Source organism: Myotis brandtii, unplaced genomic scaffold (genome assembly GCF_000412655.1).
Source record: "Myotis brandtii unplaced genomic scaffold, ASM41265v1 scaffold312, whole genome shotgun sequence".
Classification (NCBI taxonomy): domain Eukaryota; kingdom Metazoa; phylum Chordata; class Mammalia; order Chiroptera; family Vespertilionidae; genus Myotis; species Myotis brandtii.
The window spans coordinates 657,326-677,637 of record NW_005361955.1 but is presented as its reverse complement, the minus strand read 5'-3'; the positions used below and the strand labels follow the sequence as shown (position 1 = coordinate 677,637).

Below are 20,312 nucleotides of genomic sequence, written 5' to 3'. Positions count from 1 at the left end.
GAATTCATTGGGGCAACATCCCAGGATATTAAAAAAAGCCAAATGCCCACAGTAGTGAGGCCTCAGGAAGTTGATTAGTGATGAGTCTGGGGAAGCTGAGCCGAACAGCCTCTTCAAAGCTGTCAATGTAACAGCTACCCTCCTGAGGCTGAGTTACTTTGTCAGGTCTTTTCTCTTCACTCTCTGTTCAGTTTACATTAAGCATTTCTCTCTAAGGTGTTGAGAAGGGACAAAACATGGGCTGTGGTGTTGGGCAGCCCTGGGCTGGGATCCGGCTTCTGCCTGGCTCTGGGATCTTCTCAAAGTCACTATGAAATGTGAATAATGACATCTACTTCCCAGGGCTGTTGGGGAAGGACTGGATGAAACAGCCCACGAAAAGACCATTGTCAAGTGCCTGGTACTCCACAGGTGTAATCTGTTTCCCGTGGGTGAGTACAGCAGAATACTTCCGATACTCTGTGATTTGTCATGACACCATCAGGCCTATCCAAAGCACTGAGTTACCGGAAGACTTCCACTTCTCTTACTCTGGCTTAAAAAAAAGATTTTTATTGATTTCAGAGAGGTAGGGAGATAGAAACATCGACGAGAGAGAATCACTGATTGGCTGCCTCCTGCATGCCCCCTACTGGGGATCGAGCCTGCAATCTGGGCCTGTGCCCTCAACCGGAATCGAACCCAGGACCCTTTAGTCGCAGGCTGATGAGCCATCCACTGAGCCAAACCAACGAGGGCTGCTTTTTTAAAAAAATGTCATATTGCATTTGAGTAGTAAGCATGTAAGTGGGTACCACGGAATGTAGACACGTGAGGAGATAGCAATGTATTGATGAATAATACGCAACATGACGCTGTGATGCACACCGATGAAATAGCTGCTTGGCTGCATAAAAGAAGTAACATTAAAACATTAAAAAGAGACTTAACATAGGAACAAGCTATTTTAATCAAGCAAAAACAAATTTATATTCATTATTTCTAAAAATAAAATTAGACTTTTTCCAACCCTTAACATCTGCATTTAATAATATCTTCTAAACAAAATACAGATGCTAAAACAGCAAATTACAATATATCTTGTACAGCATACAGTATGTTCACTGTTTACACTCACTTGAATTCTAGTTGGTCGTTATGTACTCAATGCATACTTAAACATCACTCAAAATAATGTCTTCACAATTAACAAAAGATGTGACAAGGCTGTCTTAAAACGGCTCTGCTATAAATTGTGTAGAATATACAGAATTACAAAGTCAAGTATTTTTTATCAAAATATACACCCCTCCCTGAAACTAACACAAGCGGTCAACGTTTTAAACGAATAATACAATTATAGAAAATATTTGCAAAATTATTTTTTTCATGTATAAATATTCTGCCATATTTACTTTGGTCTAGAATTATCAGCATACAAGTCCACTTAAAAAATATCCACATGTAAGGGCTGGGAGACATCACTACATGGAATAACTTCTTATTTGGAGTTACCTCAAATCAAAATGACTAAAATACACAATTATTTTTCTTGATTCATAATCCTAATTGATAAAACAAATCAGTAGATCACAGGATTGCTTATTCAGTATTCTAATTATTAATTCTTCAGCCCTTTGTGACTATCTTTTTAACAAAACCCAAATGAATAGTGCAGGTGTACATATATACAATGTGTAAAATAAAGTTGAATTTGCTAGCATTTTTCCCATTTTCCTCTATTATATAATACTGTATGTAACTGAATGTGTTTGAACAAAAGATAAATGCAGATACAATATTGGGGTTACTTAACAGCAGAGTACTACAGTATTACAAGGTCAGCGTTGATCATGTCCTTTTCTGGGTGTTTAAATGCTCTCTTGCCCACCCAAATCCGTATTCATTCTTCTTCATGAAGACATCCCCTTTGGAGAGAGAAACTGGAGTCCTTTGAGCTACTTCTTCGTAATGGTAACTCTGCAACCTTGGGTAGCCTTGGGTTTCCATCTATCAAATCCCATGAACATGAATGGCTGCAGGTCACCCTTGAGCCGATTTCCAGATTCTGCTCATACTGGTGATCAAAGGATAGGAATGCTTTCTCTCTGCCTCCTATGATGGCAGTTTAAAAAGTAAGAATCATGAGTTCCAGCTTCCTGGGACCTAGTCCAGATGATGGACCACCTGTGGGGCAATTAGACTTTGAGGGCAATGTTGATGGTGTGGGTCAACATAAAAGAACATTAAAAAAACGTAAGTGGGCTTTTTTAGCAAGGGGGCTAGAGGTCTGTAAACATGAAGACAAGGCATCTGACTTTGTGGATATATTTCTGAGTCACTTAAGTGATCGAATCTTATCACCCCATATTCTACCTCCCTCGCCACCCCCAAACAAAGCTACTGTTTGAGGCAAGGACGGTCTGCCCTTCCTGTGGCCCACTCAAGTCTGTAACGGGTGGGGTGGAGTGTGTGTTTCTGTTGTCCTTTTGTTTTATACTAGTATCTGCTTGTGGGCTGCATACTCTCCAAGAAAACTATCATTGTAGGGATTAGGCTTTCTGTCCCTTTCCAGCGTTGGGCCCTCACCACTGCATGCATGCTTTGCGTTAAATTTCCTAGACACTCCTTCAGTGGAACGGGAGGTGTCAGGTTTTGCTTGATCCCTTAAGACGGGGGAAGTCTGTCTGGAACAGACCTCCACATGCATGGCCTTGTGATGGATGGGTGACTGCAGGGAGTTTCAGAAGAATGTGGCCCTTCTTCATTTTCTGAGGTGAGGCCATTGGAAAGTAATACACAGCACAGGCGACCACAGATAAATTCTGGGAAGGCTTTCCCCATAGATAAGGCAGGACCTATGTTTTCTCTGACTTGAATAGGCCAGTTCTAATAACAGCTCAGCCATAACCTCGAGAGAACAGCATTCCATCTAAAAGCATAGACATGCTCTTTTAAGTCATATTCAAAATGCTTTCTACTGGTTTTTACACCAGTCCTCATTCTTTGCAGATCTGTTGCTCATCGTTATAACTCTCTACAGGGGACATGGACAGTTAAAAGTTAGGGTGATTTATATATGTATTTTTACAAGGTTTGTGTTGCAGAAAAGTAGTTCTAATATATGCATGTCCTACTTAGGTTACTCATTTCACACATAGTTTTTAGCTATATTAAGTATTTAATAGGTATCCATTGAATTTAAACAATTTTCAATAGTGCAGAAGCTGAATGGGAATGACTGTCAGAGCCCATTGACCTTGGAACTTGCTTACGCAGTTGACATTTTCATGATGTCTGACCCTTTTCTCCAGTGACTAAAGACAGTTTAGCAGCCAGTTCCTAATAGCACTAACCAGAAAGTTTTAAATTAGGCTAAAGTTAAACTCTTTTCCCCCCACTGGCAGAAATACCACAGCTAAGAACTTCATAAACTTTCACACGATACTTGGGATATTGGCGGAGTCAGCTATTTCATTTTTGCGCACTTTGTAAGACGTTAACGCTAAAACCCAAAGTAGATATTGGGATCCTTTTTTTTCTGAAATTTTCACAAATGAGATTTTCTCTTTTACAATTCACTCCTTCATGACTGTTAGGTGAACAAAACAAAACTAAACTTAACACACACACACACACACACACACAACAGCTAACTAAAAAAAACCACAAAAAACCCCCACCAATTTATATTTTTGAAGACTTTTTTTTCTGTGTCATCACTCAAAGGACATTTCCAACAATGGTTTGTAGATGATCCTTTTGGTCATTGTCTTCTGAATCCATGAAATGTGGATTCTCCAGCGGATTCGAGTTTTCGTGGTACATATCACCTTCTATTTTCTCCTGCTGACTCGGGCTTCTGAACAAGTGTTTCTTCTGGTGCATTCCAAGGGCAGCCGCTGTTTTGCAAATTTTGGGGCACTGGAAGCAGGCAAAGCCCTTCCCGTTGTGCTCCCGAATGTGCCTCTGCTCATGATTCCGTTTGGTGGAGAGGTACAAAAAACTCTGGAAGCAGAACTGACAGTGGTAGCGCTTCTCGCCAGTGTGGATTCTCTCGTGGATTTTGAGGGTCTCATTCAGCGTGAACGCCTTGTTGCAATACTGGCAGATGAACTCCTTGACGCCCAGGTGGATGCGTTCGTGTTTCTGTAAGTTTCCTTGCACCGAAAAGCACCGTCCACAGGTCTTGCACGGGTACGGCTTCTCTCCGGTGTGACACCTCATGTGCATCTTGAGCGTGGAAGGGTTCTGGAACTGCTTGGCGCAGAACTCGCAGGCATAGGGCCTGGCGGTGAGATGCCGGTGGGGCCTTCCTTGGTTCCCAGCCCCCAAGGCCTTGTCTCCGTCGCAGAGCTCACACTGCAACTTGGGCATCTCTTTGTTTTCTTCTTCCTCGAAGGCCTTCTCCGGAGGAGCCTTGCCCACGGCACAGTCCAGTTCTGCCGGGTACTTATACTTGGTGCCTGGGCTCCTACTCCCGTGCTCTTTCCTCCAGTGGGCTTTCCTCATTTTCCTCAACTGTCTCGATTTCTTTTTGGGTTTGTAGTTGTAGTAAGGGCGCCACGGCTTGTCCGTGGAGTCCTGGTCACTTGCGTCATCGAACATCTCACTCATTTCCATGCACTCGGATTGGCAGAGCTCGAGCGGGCTGTCGCCCTTGGGGTCCAGGTCACTCTCTTGCGGCAAAGCCTCCTCCTGCGCTTCGTACTTGGGTCTTCTCCCTCTTTTGTAGAACAGCTTGGACCCTAGGATATGCCTTTTCACAATGGCTTCATTCCCGATTTTGACTGTTATTTGGCAAAGGGGCGCGACGTTGCTGTTTGTGGAGGTGCCAGGGAGAGCAGGCTTCGCGATGTAGGTTTCGATTTTACTGGTCTCTTTACTGGCATTCGTGGTTTTGCTCAGCGACCCTCCAGGATCAGCAGCGTATCTTGATTCCTCTGGTACGTCTCCCCTGTCACAGGGGATGGTTTTCTTTTTCTCCTTCATGCCTCTGTGTCTGCTGACCACTCTCCCCACTTTGTCCGGCTCGGGTTTGCTGTCCTCTTTCACGGTCTGACCGACAGCGGGGCCAGGAGGGGCTCTGTGGTTGTTGCTGGACAGGGCAGCCACCGTGCCGCTGTGCACGATCACCGACGAAAACTGGCTGCTGTGCACAATGACCGAGGGCGCTGAGCCGCCGTAGCTGATCACAGACGCTGAGTTCTCACTGCCGTGACTCAGAGACAAAGCAGGCACCCCCCCGGCCGGGAGGTCGGAGCTGACAGCATTTCCAGAGAAGGAAAGGGACACCTCCTTTGAATAAAAGTTATTGTCAAGGTCAACTTTCAACGACTCCTCTCCCCATTTGGACCCCTCTGCGTTTGGAACGTTGGCAGAAGTGGGTCTGTTCTGACCTGTGGCCGCTTCCAGCGGGACAGCTGGACTGTGGGTCACGGTGTGCACGCTCTCGGGGAAATTCAGAGCCGGTAACTCAGAGCCGTGTGGATTCTGAACAACATAGGGACCAGCTGCAGGCTCATTCACCTGCCTGTTCTCTCGAGCATTTTCATAGGAAGCACTTCGGTAGCTCTTATAAGGGGCCCTCTTGCATTTCATGGGCAGTAGCCTGTACAGTTTATATGGATAGACACTAGGTTTCAAGCCTCCGTTTGCCGTTTTTTTACTGATGGAAAGTCTGTGGTCAATGGCATGGAAAGACTTCTGGTGGTTTTTGAGTATATAGTAGGTCATGAACGTTTCCAGGCAGAAAATGCACTGATACCGCCTCTCTCCCGTGTGCCAGATTTCGTGTCTGGTCCTGTACTCAGCCAGTGCGAACACTTTGTTGCAGTAATGGCAAGGGTATGTTCTTCTCCAGGAGTGGACGTTTGCATGTCGGCGGAGGCTGGATAGAGTCACATAACTGCGCTTACATACGGTACAGCTGTAGAGCATCTGCCCATTAACCAATTTAACCAGGTGGTCCATCTCTGGCAAGGTACTTCCGGGACTGGAAAATTCACCAATCCTGTTTCCAGATAATAAAGACTCTGGGCCTGGGAAGGAACCTCTGTTTTGTCCAATGGTAGGATAGTTTTCTAAAAAGCACTGATTTCCTCCTGGAACGGGTATGTGGCTGGACCGCATGCAGATCTGCTCGTGCCGGTCCAGCCTGTTCGGGGTGCTGAACTCTTTGTTGCAGTACTTGCACACCAGGGGCTGCTGGGTGGGCTTGTGCAGCTGCATGTGGGCACCGAGCAAAGTGCTGCTTTCAAAGGACTTGGAGCAGGAGCTGCAATTGTAAACGAGAGGCGGGACCTCCGCTGCTGGCGGCCCGGGGACCTCAGCGGATACATTTTCATCTTCCCTGGGGAGACGGACATCTCCTTCAGTGTTGGGAGATTTTGAGCCAGAAAGAACTGCGGCTGGCTGTGGGCTCCTTTCTTGATTAGCCTCCACGGTGGTTGCTGGAGGGGGTGGTGTCTTTTCAGTGGCTGGTTCGGAATCCTGGGGTACGGAGAGTGCCTTCGGCTTCCGGCATGCGGTCGGCTTTTCGGCCACAGCTTCCCTGTTTTCTTCACCTGTCTTACCAGGCGGGCTGCTGGCAGGTTCGCCTGCGGGCTGGGGCTGACTCCGGTAGGCCTCAGCCACGGAGGAGACGGCGTAGGAGTGCTCGGCCAGGGTCCGCACGGGCTCCGCCTCATGACAGACATCAGTCCTCTCTAGGCAAAGGCTGGCGGTTCTCATGGAGTCGGAGACCTTTTTGAAACTCGCCCTCAAGTCCAGTGGAGAAAACATGTTATTGCTATTTTCCGTCTCGATGATGGAAAACGCATTTGTGATCCTTGGCCCGTTCGTGATGGCTGGTTCTTCATGCTGTCTCTTTTCATTTTTTTCTTCTTTAACCACTCCCTTTTCAGTAATGCAGTACACATAGGGCCCGGGGGAACTGGAGAAGTTGCGATTGGTCAGATCTTCCAAGAAGGATATTCCCAGCTTTTTCCCTGCAGCTGCGAGATCGGTGACTGTTTCCTGCCTCTTGACGACGACCGTGGAGCTGTAGATGTAATTAAGGATTTCTGTAAACACTTCGGCTTTGAGATCATCCAGCTCCAGGACGTGGCTGGAAATGCAGATGGTATGGCTCCAGAAGATATTTTTGAAATAAAGGCTTGAAGCAGCCAGGACATTGCTGTGGGCTTTAAATTTGGTGTCTTCCACAATGATAGTGACATCACACAAAATGCCCCGAATGCGCTGCTCGTTTAAAATGGAGAGCACTGTGTCACTGTGAAAGTCGTCCTTGAAGTCCCTGGAAAGGGACATGACTGTCATCTGAAATAAGAGGAGAGAAATGGTCAGAGATCCTTCCACAAGGACCTTCTTTGTGTCTAGATTATTTTCAACCTCTTTGAAAAAAAATTTTTTTGCATGAAAAGACAGGTTTTTATGTCATTCTGTTGTTCCTTCCAAGACTTGGGAGTCAATATGAGAAGCTAAATCTTTATCTCGCCCCAGCCTGTTTCTCAGACCATTGCTAAGAGTTGCATAGTTGGAAATCCTCTCGGAACTCTTTCTCTGAAGTTGCAGCTACATATACATGTCCAAAGTGGGGGGAGCAGGGTTCCCCCCCAAAATGTTAAGGGTCTCATCATCACTCCAGCCTGCTGCGTGGAACTCCCAGAGCTGGGCAATGCCATGGTCCTGCCACAAGCCTCCTATCATTTTCAAAGATGGCCTGATGATCTGATCCAAACAGAGTTCATGAAGCAGGACAATGATTTTTCTTTAAGTTTCCCCTAAGTAATCAGTGCCTGTATATAAAGGTATCATTACCTGCTCAGAGAAGCAGCAAGATCTGGGTTTCTCAGTGGAAAGTCACAGCCTGCATGACCACATCTGACCACCAGGGGCGCCCTGCCCCTCTGTGGGACCCACCCGGTTCCTTCTCTCATTTCCCTTTCATTACAGCCAAAGGAGAGGAGGGTTTTCAAATAGAACTCTGTGAGGTACTGAAGACAAACAAAAAATATGAAACCAGGAAAGTATGTTTCTGAGCCCACAATACTGAGTCTAATCACAGGCTCCTAAATTAGCACGATTTAAAGGCACAGTGGCTCTGGCCTGAGGATCCCAGCTCTGTTTTTCCCAGAGACGAGTTCTTGTTATTCTCCACACATGTTCTCTAATCAGCCTGGAATGGCCAGGGCCTGCCAACTAGTACCCTCGTGAGGGGCAGTCAAAAGCAGTGGCGTTCGTACTGACCTACAATAACTACATGACACACCAGTGACCCAAGACACAAATGAAATTAAAACGTGACCCTTACTGTGTGTGACGCAGTCTGTTCTGTTCTACTATCTTTAATTATAAAATGCCAACAGCAACTCACTAAACTAACTGCACTGTACAATAAGATATCATCCTTGCAGTTAAAAAAATCTCCACAAAACCCCCCTCTGGTCCACAGGATACACTAACCAGCCATTCATTCAGTCTCTCTATCCCTTGTCAAGTGACATCCAGAAAGCCACGGAGTTTGATGCTATTTCTTTATCTCCCAGTGGCAATGGAGTCTTACAGTTGGCTCACGGCGCTGATTCAGTTGGAAAGGCCAGATGGCCACATAAACAATCTCTTTTTACCCTTTTGTAGAGCTGATACAAGCTGTGCCCATTATGTTACTCAACATCCTTTATGTAAGGGTCCATTTGATAATTTTTTAACCATTTGTACGCCATAAATGTACATTTAAATTCAAAATATCGTGGCGGTTAACTGGTTAAATTTCATTCAGCCAGAAGAAAAAGTACACTTCTACTAACAACTTCTTCAATTCAAATAATGAGAACAGTATATTCCCCATGTTTCTCTTAATTCTTGAGACAAGTTAGAATTAACCTTTATCATCAGTTGTGGTAGCCACTGTGAGCCTGGGTTCCTGGTGTGACAACTGTCTGTCTCACTGTCTTTATTTAATATTGGTTCTTCTACTCTTGTTTACCCTGCCTTTATTTTTCGTCTCCCATGAATCTTTTCTAGAACTCTGGGGGGAGGAGGGGTGTTAAATCTATAAATAAAAATGAAATGAAATCTTTATGGCTTCCTCTGTGCCCCCGAATAGATCACAGGAGTGTGTCCTTCACATTTATTAGGTTGTAAACCAATAACACACTCTGTTGATGTTTCTTTTGCCTTCCTTGGGGTCTCTCTGTTCTGGGCCCTGTAGGGTCTACTTTCTCTCCTGACTCAAATATTCTTATGCAGTTTGGTTTCTGTAAGGCCCATACATTATTTCAATTCTTTTTATTTTTTTTATTTTTCTTTCTTTTATTATTTCAATTCTTTATCCAGCCTGACTGGATAGTCTCAGATCTGGTGAAACACCTGCTCTGTGATTAAAAAAGCTGCCTTCCATCTTGGCTTAGTTCTATGCTGTGTCATCTATTTTGTCCTTTCACCTCAAAATTACTGCTTGTTCCAAAACACCCCACTTCACAGCACTCTGAACCTCCCACAAGGCTCTTCCTTCATCTGGGGAATATGGTATTTCACATCGAGCTCCAGGGTGTCAGATTATAAGCCCCACTGACTTCTGTGGGATTGTCTGATACTTCTCTTAGACCAGGGGTGGGCAAACTTTTTGACTCGAGGGCCACGATGGGTTCTTAAACTGCACCGGAGGGCCGGAACAAAAGCATGGATGGAGTGTTTGTGTGAACTAATATAAATTCAAAGTAAACATCATTACATAAAAGGGTACGGTCTTTTTTTTTTTTTAGTTTTATTCATTTCAAACGGGCCGTAGTTTGCCCACGGCTGTCTTAGACTGTTCAGTTAGAATGGTTAGCAAAAGGCCAACTGTTAACACTGCATAAGATCTTAGTCTCACTTATAGGTAAAATAACATATATAACTAGAGGTCCGGTGCATGGATTCGTGCACTGGTGGGGTCCCTCATGCTGGCCTGCACCCTCTCACAATCCAGGACCCCTCAGGGGATGTTGGATAGCCGGTTTCGGCCTGATCCCCACAGGCCTGATCCAGACAGGAGGGAGCCCGATCCTGTGGGTTGAGTGTCTGTCCCCTGGTGGTCAGTGAGTGTCACAGCAACCGGTCGACTGGTTGTTTAGGCTTTTATATATATAGATAGAAAGCATCATTATGTTTGTCATTGAAACATCCTCATAACTTTGGAAAATCCAAGTATGACATCTTTCATGGGACTATCTACCATTGTGTGGCAGAACCCTTTAAGAAACTAGCACTTATCGAGTTTTAGTGTGGTATCAAAGAATGTCCACAAGTAACTGAAAAGATTATTAAAAAAATTCCTCCTTTGTCCAATTATCTATTCCTGTATGGCTGGATTTTCTTTACATACTTCAACTAAAATAATATATTGCAACTGAATCCAGAAGCAGATATGAAAATCCAGCTGCAAAAATGTAAAACAATACCACTTTTCCCACTATAAGTTTTTTGCTTTAGAAAGTAGTTATTTTTTTAAATAAAATGTTATTTTGTCAGACACCTGGTTTTATCATAGTATTTTTTCAGAAGTTAATTTTTTAACTCTCATTTTAAATTTTGAATATGGTAAATACTGATAGCTATAACTCAGCTAAACAAAAGCTCTTTGGACCTCATGATTGATGAGAGTATAAGAGAGTTCTGGGACCAAAAAAAATTAAGAACTGCTGCTGTAGTCTATGAGAAAATGGTCAGAATAACTTTAAAAGAAATTATTTGAAAAGTATTTTACTCAATAAAATAAATCATATATACTAGTAAGACCAAAAGAACTGACAAAGCGAATGCAAGCGTGGTAAAAAACAAGGCAGAAATCCTCAGGAGACAGGAGAGACCAAGGACAGAGAAAGACAGATGGATACACCCAGTCACATAGATACACACGCTAATGTTCCAGGTCCGAAGTATCACAGTAAAGTCCTCACTAACTCTCCAGAGCTCTCGCCAGCAAACACTGGAGGCTTTTTCAGAATAGGAGGGAATACTAGGACCTTCAACCAAACTTGAACTCCTGCCCCTTCATGCTGCTCTCCTGACCTCCACCATCTCACTCCCCGTGAAAGCATAAGTCTGTCCCGACCACTATGACCTTCCCACCTGCTATTTCTCTGCCTCCCTCACTGGCCTCCTTGCTGTTTCTTGAAGAAGCTGGGCATGCCCCACCTCAGGACCTTTGCAGGTGCTATTCCTTCTCCTTGAATGCATGTTCTTACTAGATACCCACAGGGCTCCCTCAGCTGTCCTGCATCATCAAGCATCACCTCCATGGTGAGGCCCACCGCGCCCACCTTATTTTAAATTGCTCAGTGGATAGAGTGTTGGCCTGTGGATTGAAGGGTCCTGGGTTCGATTGTGGACAAGGGCACGTACCTTGGTTGCAGGCTCCATCCCCCACCCCGGCTGGGCATGTGCAGGAGGCAACCAACTGATGTGTCCCTCTCACATCGACGTTTTTCTCTCTCTCCCCACCTCCCTTCTAATCTCTCTAAAAAAATAAATGGAAAAATGTCCTTGGTAAGGATTAACAACAAAAAAATAATAAATAATAAGATAATAAAATTGCAACTCCTCAGCCCAGCACTTAATGTCATTGATAGGTTCTTGAAAACTGCAATTTTAAACAAGATGACATATAAGGAAAACAATTTTACCCTAGGCTAACTGATATAAGTAAGAGTTAAGTTCCTCCAGCTTATTTCTGGTCACAAAAACATCACCAAACTTCTAGAGACCCAAAACACTTCTAATATTAATCATTAAAGTAAATGTGAGCTATACATACATTTTAAAGAGATTTATAAAAAATAGTAAGATCATTCTTTTCCAACCCACTCATTTCAGTCCAGGGTGTTGGGTGACCAAGGCCTCTCCCGGCAGCTTAGGGCACAAGGCGGGACCCACACTGGACAGGATGTCCTTCCACAGCAGGGCGCTCCCACACCCACCCACGTTCAGACGGGGACAATGTGGACACTTCACGTCACGTGCACATCTTCAGGATGTGGGAGGAAACCGGATCCCCGGAGAAAACCCACACAGACATGGGAGAATGTGCAAGCTCCACACAGACAGTGGACCCAGCCAGTACTCGGATTTTTTCCCCGTCAATGTTATAATGGAACCTTATTCGAGGACTTGCTGCACTTGAACTTGAGCATGGCTGAAAAGCCAGGTGGACAGACAGTCCTTTCCACACTGCACGCGGGTGCAAACTGTTCCTTGATTTGCAGGACCGCTGCCCATATTCTGTTTGCGCCAGCTATCACGGCTTGCACCCTTGCCTCCATCTCCAAGATTAGCTTGATCACAGCATTGTTTGCCTAAATGATTCTTTTTTAAAAAAAAAATCTTTATCGTTGCAAGCATTACATAAGTCATCCTTTTCCCCCCATCAATCTCCCCCAGCCCACTCCTGTCCCTCCCACCCCAGGCTGCACTCATCTATTAAGTCAGCCTCCTCCCCAGTATATCCTAGATCAGGGGTGGGCAAACTTTTTGACTCGAGGGCCACAATGGGTTCTTAAACTGGACCGGAGGGCCGGAACAAAAGCATGGATGGAGTGTTTGTGTGAACTAATATAAATTCAAAGTAAACATCATTACATAAAAGGGTACGGTCTTTTTTTTTTTTTTAGTTTTATTCATTTCAAACGGGCCAGATCTGGCCCGCGGGCCGTAGTTTGCCCATGGCTGTCCTAGATACTGCTTTTAGTATTCTGGGATTGAACTTGAAAACAAAAGAAACAAAGGTTGCGGGTTCAATTCCCAGCCGGGGCACATACCTAGGTTGCGGGTTCGATCCCTGGTTGGGGCGCACATAGGAGGCAACTGTTCTATGTTTCTCTCTCACATTGATGCTTCGTGCTCGCTCTCTCTCTCTCCCTTCCTCTCTCTCTAAAGTAAATTAAAAAAAATATCCTTGAGTGAGAATTAAAACAAACAAATTTTTGGCAATGATCTGACCAACTAAAGTCCAGTATTTCCAGCTTAATTAAATCTTCCTTCCCCCAATTACTCAAGGCAACTTTATTAAATACGCAGATGTCAAAAACCTTAAAATGATAGTTTCTATATAAATTCTAATTCTCACCATGCAAAAAAACCACACACACACAAAAACCAATCTTGAAAAACCTCTTTAAGTTGTTAACCAACATACCTACTATATAGAACTTCATAGGGCTTGTTAATAAAATTCGGTGTACTTTCATTAGTACATTTTTTAAGACATGGCAGACAGAGAGTGAAGTAACCCTATCCCGTACGCATTCTTAGTGAGAACCAGAAGTCACTCATTCGAGGCCACGCTCCTGGGCCAGACTGAACCCCATTTTTCTGAAGCTTCTGATCAGAGGGAAAGGCCGAGAGTTCCGCAGCACCCGGGCCGCTCAATCCCTCATGCACGTACGTACGTACGTACGTGGTAACAAAACTGCACAGACAGAGCAACTTTCTCCTCTCTCTCTCCGGCGAGTCCTTTTCTATAAAAAGAAACTTAGAAATAAAACCCAACTAAAAAAAGAACACGCTGCATTGGGATACTGACCTGTAGTCCTGCAAAAGTCAAACCCACAGTCCATTTCGGGCCCGTGCGAAGCCCATGTCGCAATGGAATCTACCGCCTGGGTCTGCCGTCCCCTGTGGAAAGTTCCTGACAACGGACACTGAGTGCTTCAGTGGCCCGGCTCCGCCTTCCCACACATCCTTGCAGGACATTTTCTCATAGTCATGTCGGGTGCCTGCGTCAGACCGCCCCACGTGACGGGGTGTTAGAAACACACGCATCAGATCTCGCAAACAGATTACAAAACAGAAGCCCTTTATAGAATTCAGCTGTGTCTAGGAAAAGGCAAATCCTCTCGGTTGGCCCTCTCCGGGCAGCCCACAAGGGGCCGAGAAGAGCTGCGTTTATCAGACCTCGATGCACTTAAGCTATCAGATTCAAGAAGGCGTAGTATGACAAGGGAATTTTGTTTTTCAACTGAAACCCGGGCCCTTCAAAAGGCTAAAACCAGGAAGCTGCTGGAGTGCATTCAACAGAGAGGGAAGCTGGCTCGAACGGCCTTACCTGAATATATTATTTTGAAAAGGTAAACATTCGCTCTCTGGACTTGTAGTTGTGTGCATATGGATTGTGAGAACGAGTATTTCCAGATTCATGAACGATGCAATGCGTCCAGCTAAATATTCAGGCTGCTTGCTGGAAAGAGGAAAAGGGGAGGGACTAGTCCTTGGTTTCCTTTTTCTTTTGGAAAACACGGCAGTATTTTGGGGCGGCCCGTGTACCTTGGGTTCACCTCAGGATCCAGCTTGCCCAGACTCCGCTTGCTTAAGAAACCTGGCAAACAGGCTTCGAGCTTTTCTCCGAAGCCCTGGAGAGATGTAACCGTTTCTTGTCTCAACCAAATTCCACTGGCACTCCAAGTCCCTGACGAAGGCATTTTCACTCTGAATGCGGGAGGGACCGCGTTACCAAAATGGCCAGGACAGGATTCCTGACCCTTGGGACTTTTCATTTTAGGGGTGAGCCCTAAACCATCAAGAATTGGTTTCAAGAGCCAAACACCACTTTCTTGTGAACCAAAAGGGGCCTGTTCCCCTCAGTTGCCCGCTACCTCGCAGGGAGGTGGAGGGAAGAACTGCTGTACGTTTTGGCTTCTGCACAGGAATGAACCTCCAGCTAGTGGCAAGGACAGGCTATCCTAAAATGGACCAAGCACCAACTGCTTCGTTTGTGTCGAACTATCTACATCCACCTCCCATTGCACCCTCCTTCCCCACCCACAACCCACTCTGCACCCCGGCTTTCTGGGGACTCCTGCAAGGCAACGAATCCACTTTAGCTGGGCTCTTCGTGATGTACCAGAAACTGGGCAGAGAGGAGTGACCGGGATAAAGGTCACTACAAGCACAAAGCGCAGTGCTGGACACATAGTAAGGGTTCAGTGAATGTTGGCTGGAATCAACTTGAGAACTGACTGTCCGGCTCAGCGGGTGGCCCTGGAGAGAACCCTATGCAGGGTGCTCTTTTAAAACCACAAAGGAGGTCAAATTCCCCTGATGTTAGGATAAAACCCAAACCCTTCACTGTGGACGGCAAGGCTTGCACTGTCCACGTGTCCTGTCCACTCTCTGTGCTCGCCACATAGGCTTCCCTGCACTTGCTCCACTTGTTCTACTTGCCAAGGCTCCAGCGGCCCTGGTCCTTCAAACACTGGTCCCAGCACCACCCGTGGCGGCCTCACTCTCCTGCTTCAGGCCCAGCTCAAACGTCACCTGAGGGACCACCCCAACTCTGTTTGCTCCGGCCTGGCCTCTACTTGCCCTCACACTGTCTGACTTATTTCCTCTGTACTACTTAACCTCAACCTGCAATTATCACGTGGGTTTGTCTGCATGCTCACTGTCTACTCTGCCCACCAGAAAGGAAACTCCAGGAGGAAAAGGACCTTAGCCGCCCTGTTTACCGCTGCACCACCAGGCCGCGGCATGGGGCAGGCACTCAGGAAATAGTTGTTGAATGAATACATGGGGTGGCTATGCACATAAAACACAAAAGCAGCCTGCTCCCACCTTGCACTCCTGATCCCCTGACCCTGCTCTGCTCTTGCCTCTCCCACAGCACTCACAACGTTCCAGTAGATTATTTATTGTCCAGCTGCCTGCCAGAATGAAGCCCTACAGGGCAGTAACGTATCTGCCCTGATGTATCGGCATGCTCTAGAACAGGCCTGACACATAGTAGGCCCCCAATACATGTTCATTTCCTAAATAAACAATCTGTACTGCAAATAGAGATGGTTTTGTCAATGAGCATTCTACATGGATAGGCACCATAAATATTGCCATTGCCATTTTCCTCTGCCAGAATTTCTCCACTCCCCATATTACTTCATTGAATCCCGTTCACAATCCTGCAGGCATATAATATGGAGAAACGACTGCGTATTCACAGGGTTAAATGAATTACCAGAGCCCGAGCCCCACGCACGCAAGCACAGAAGCTGACCTTATCCCACCTCCAGGGAAGTGCCTGGCTGGCGGCAGAGCCGTGCCTTCTGACGGCAGCGCCCTGCTCTGTGCCCTGCTCATCCCCCACCTCACGTGCACCTGCACATGCAGCAGCAGTGAAGTCAGAGCAGCTGACCTGCTCCATCCGGCACACAACGGCCTTGCGCGGAGGCCAGCTGCAGGCTCCCTGGGCAGGGTCAGGACTGCGGAAGCCCGCAGCAGGAATAGACCCAGGCTGAGTGAGATTCACGAGCTAGCGCTGCTGGGGCAGCCAGCCTGGGTCACATGCCAGGAAGCCACTGAGAAATGCTGCCTGTTGTGAGCAGAATGTTCCAGAGAGGCCCCCAAGAAGGGCAGCTGAGGGTCAGAGTTAAGTAAGGCAAGCAGACCCCTGACCAGGGGCAGCGGGTACCAGGCCCACCTGAGCGCTGCTGGATGTCGAGCCTTGGGCCTGGGACCCTTTGCGGCTGGTCGGCACAACCGGCATTTTCAAGGTGCCACCTGAACATGCCGTCAATCATAGCATCATCCACAGCACAGAATTTTCCCAATGCCAAGGCCCTTACACTATACCCATGTGTTGCCAACGTAAAATTTTTAGTGTTAAAAAAGTTGATATTTAACAGTTTGCTGCCAATTCAGTTCGAGAATTCAGGAGACAGAGGATCAGGATTTGCTAATCAGAAGTGAATTCATGTGCCTCCCCTCCTCACCACGAGTGTTGAACTTTCTCTCTCACTAGAGGCCTGGACATGATGCAGCAGAGCCCGGACCAGGGGCTCTGCTGGGGACCTGTCAGTCAGGGCACAGAATGAGGTCCGTGGGCATGAGCTTTGGGTGTGAGCCTTCTCCAGGACAGAGGGAGGGTCTCCCTGCCAACATGAAGCTGAGATACAGTCTACGAGACTTGTTAAAACCCCAAATGCAAATTCCAGTATCTTTACCAAGGCTTGTAAGATCCTCTGACAAATGTGTGCTTTTATCGCAGGAGTACAGACTCTGCGAGGACTGAGACTGTTTACCGCAGCCTCCCTAGCTCCCAGCACCGCACGTGGCACATGCCAGGTGTTAGTTAACAAGCCTTTATTAGATAAATGCAAAAAATAAAAGGCAGCCAAACACTAAGCTTGACCCGCCATCCTTGACACTGTCACCGAGCTTTGTGGATCCAGTGTTAGGTCAATGCTATTTGTCAACTATGCTAAAAGGGAGGATATACTCGATGAACATAAAAAAAGTCAAGAAGGCTATTCTGACCTAGTAAAAGTAAACACACACACACACACACACACCCCAAATCAACACTGCCTAAAGTGAAAGTAAACACACACACACACACACACACACACACCAAATCAACACTGCCTAAAGCAGAGCTTGACAAAGACAAGCCAGGGCCGTCCACTGCCCAAAAAGTCATTACTCTTCAAACAAGTTAAAACATTGAAACACCACTTAGAAACACGGAAAATGTCTTACTCTCACTGCTTTGGCTCAAAGGAAGGCAGAGAGCAATCCTTCAAGCTTTACTGATATGCTTTGTTCCGTTAAAGACAAGACAACAGGCCCAAAATGGAGTTGCTCAGGTCCTTCCTAAGCCTCCCTCAGGTCATCAAAACGAAATGTAACTTAGCTTTGGCTCTCCCAGAAATGGAGCCTTAGACAAGTCAATCAGAAATGGACTGACCAGCGTTAGTGAGGCCACCTTCCTGCCACACCCCTGCTGTCACCTATGTGGAAGTAACCTTGCAATAACCAGCCTGCGTTTCGGCTCAGTGTAATTTCCTTGACTTGCTCCCTTCTGCCTGTAACGTCTCTTGCCTTGTATCTTAGGAGCGCCTTTCAATTAGATTGGATGCTGCCCGATTCATGAGTCACTGAATAAACCCAGTAAGACCTTTACATTTTACTCTGTTGAATTTTGTTCTTTACCCTTTAAACTCCAAGGATTTGGCCTTCGTCTCCTGACTGCTTGGAATGAATTGGCAACGGACTTTTTAAAAATCAACTTTTTTTTTTAATACTAAAAATTCAAAGTTGGGAACACGTGGGTGTGAGGCCTCGGTGTGGGGTGTTTGTGAGGAACTTTGTTTCCACTCGATGTTTTCCCTTCCAGCACCCCAGGGGTCTCCCTCTCTGTACCCGATTTTCAGGTCCTTCCTACGTCCCCCTCACTCAGCCTCCTCACAAGCAGCGGATTGGGAGAAGGTGCTGGGCTGAGCGAAGCACCCTGGGCCTGGGCCTGCTTCTGGGTCCCTGACCTTGGGTGCTTGTGCTTCCAAGTGCACTGATATGTGACCCACTCAAACGCCCCACACCCCCCATCAGGCAACCAACAGTCTGATGAAAAAGGCATTATGACGGGTGCCCGTCATGGCAGTTCTCAGCAGAGCTGCGTGTCAGGCTCACCTGTGGAACCACAGAAGGAATAGGAACGAGGGGGCCCCCCAACACTGAGTCAGAGTTTTGGGAGATAGGGTCTGGGCAGGGGTGCTTTCTGCTGAAAAGGACCGAGTCATGCCGTGCAGAAGAGCCGGCCCCTGGCTCCTAACTACACTAGGAAGAAACAGGCCATTAGTCCCTCGCTTGTGACGGAGCCCCTCTCGGCAGCTTGCCTGAGGGCTGCTGGAGAGTGACACTGACATCCCACCACGCTTGCTTGCGTCAATGTCCCCAGCATGACTTACTCAGCTGGCAGGCGGAAGGTCACCTGAATGTGCCAGCCACGCACCGTGCCTGATACCTAGCAGGCGCGTGCACGTGCCCAGTGCCATGTACACACTCCAGCCTGTTTAAGCCTCACAGCCACCTACTTTGCCAACGAGGACGCCGAGACCCAGAGAGGTTGTGTCACTTGACCAAGGTCATGTAGTGACTGTGCGGCAGAGCTGGGGTCCACACCTGACGCTGATTCAGAACCACACTCTCCGTTTCAGGTCAGGGGTGCCAGGAAATAAACTTGGCTTTTCCACACCTTCTTACTATAGAAGCCGCATCAGCTCATGACCCGGGCCTACTCGCCAGAGTGTGCACGTTTAGTAAACTTGCAGCCTGGCCCTGAGCAGGGCTGCCACGCACTGGTGGGCAGGTTATGCCTGTGGTATGCTGTGGGGTGAGGGGAGCGTGGCCAGTAAAGTGCCCTGGGGAGGGCTGCATCCCCTGCCAGAAGGGGGCCACTCCTTTGAGATGGACCACCGGTGGCCCTGGGGTGAACATTTAACGGGAAATTGAGACTTTTCTGTAACATTCTACTCTTATTTTCTTAAAAAATATAAACTTTAAAGTAATGTATAACATTCAAAAATATTATTTTGATTTTGATCCACTTCCATCTCAAAATCATATTTATTGAATGCCTACCATCCACCAGTCACTGAGTATAACACAGGGGCCTCGACCGGACGGAGGTGTAGAAGAGGTGTAATGGGAATACTAAAGCTACTGAACGAGGAGAACTGAGACCCCCAAGGCACTGAATTAGTCCATTCATGAAACAGGGCTCTCCCTAAGGGTAATTTAGGGTCAGACGGACCATGCCCAGGCCTGCACAGTGGCGAAGAGCCTGAACTGCGTTGTCAGGTGGACCTGGCTCTGCTCTGTCACCTCTGGCTGTGACCTTGGATACGGTTCTTTCTTAAAAAATGTTTTTGTTTGTTTGTTTTTACTGATCTCAGAGGAAGGGAGGGAGAGAAAGAGAAAGAGAGAGAGAGAGAAACATGGAGGTGAAAAAGAAACACGCCTGACTGGGGCTCGAACCTGCAATCTGAGTATGTGCCCTGGCTGGGAATCGAGCCACCACCTTCTGGTGCACTGGAACCAACTGAGCCACAAAGCTCGGGCTGGACAAGTTTCTTCATCTGCAAAATGGGGCTAATGAAAGAATCTACCAGGGTTAATGTGAGGATTACATGGTCATACTTATAAAGTGTTTGGCATAGTGTCGTGCACAAAATCAAGCTTTAATACATATCAGCTATTATGGGTATTACTGTTACTAATTAATTCTTCTTAGTCGCCTTATCCCAGGCCCCAAATCTAGGGAAAGCGAAGCTCCTCGATAGCAGGGAAAATGCTTTACTTCTGTGGGCCCCGGGCTCCCACTCCCCCAGTGCTTCACACCCCGGAGGGGCTCACTGCGCTCCTCCCTGATGCAGAGGACGGTGACATCTGAGGCTCAGCTCATATTTGGGCATTTCATTACAATTATCATCAACCTCTGGGAAACAGGGCAACAGACGCTCCGACCAACTGAGCCACCCTGCCAGAGCTATTTATATTCTTAATGCCTTTTTCTGCATGCAAAG

General features: G+C 46.7%; 2 protein-coding genes across 5 annotated transcripts in view; both read right to left on the bottom strand.

Annotated features, from left to right (window-relative positions):
* RASA2 (RAS p21 protein activator 2) overlaps nt 1-20,312 on the bottom strand; it is a 198,458-nt gene that overhangs the window by 157,605 nt on the left and 20,541 nt on the right. The gene's annotated exons all lie outside the window — the stretch shown is intronic.
* ZBTB38 (zinc finger and BTB domain containing 38) overlaps nt 931-20,312 on the bottom strand; it is a 54,357-nt gene continuing 34,975 nt past the window's right edge. The window contains exons 1-3 of one of the 3 annotated variants that reach the window (XM_005869988.2): nt 14,284-14,445; nt 14,066-14,197; nt 931-7,299 (exon numbers count right to left, since the gene is read on the bottom strand). In XM_005869988.2, coding sequence (XP_005870050.1) covers nt 3,703-7,299 — 3,597 coding nt within the window. In that variant the 5' untranslated portion in view covers nt 14,066-14,197; nt 14,284-14,445 and the 3' untranslated portion in view covers nt 931-3,702. Of the gene's footprint in view, nt 7,300-13,543; nt 13,714-14,065; nt 14,198-14,283; nt 14,446-20,312 lie in introns of those variants that run through there. The other 2 variants (XM_005869987.2, XM_005869990.2) reach the window with 2 other exon arrangements.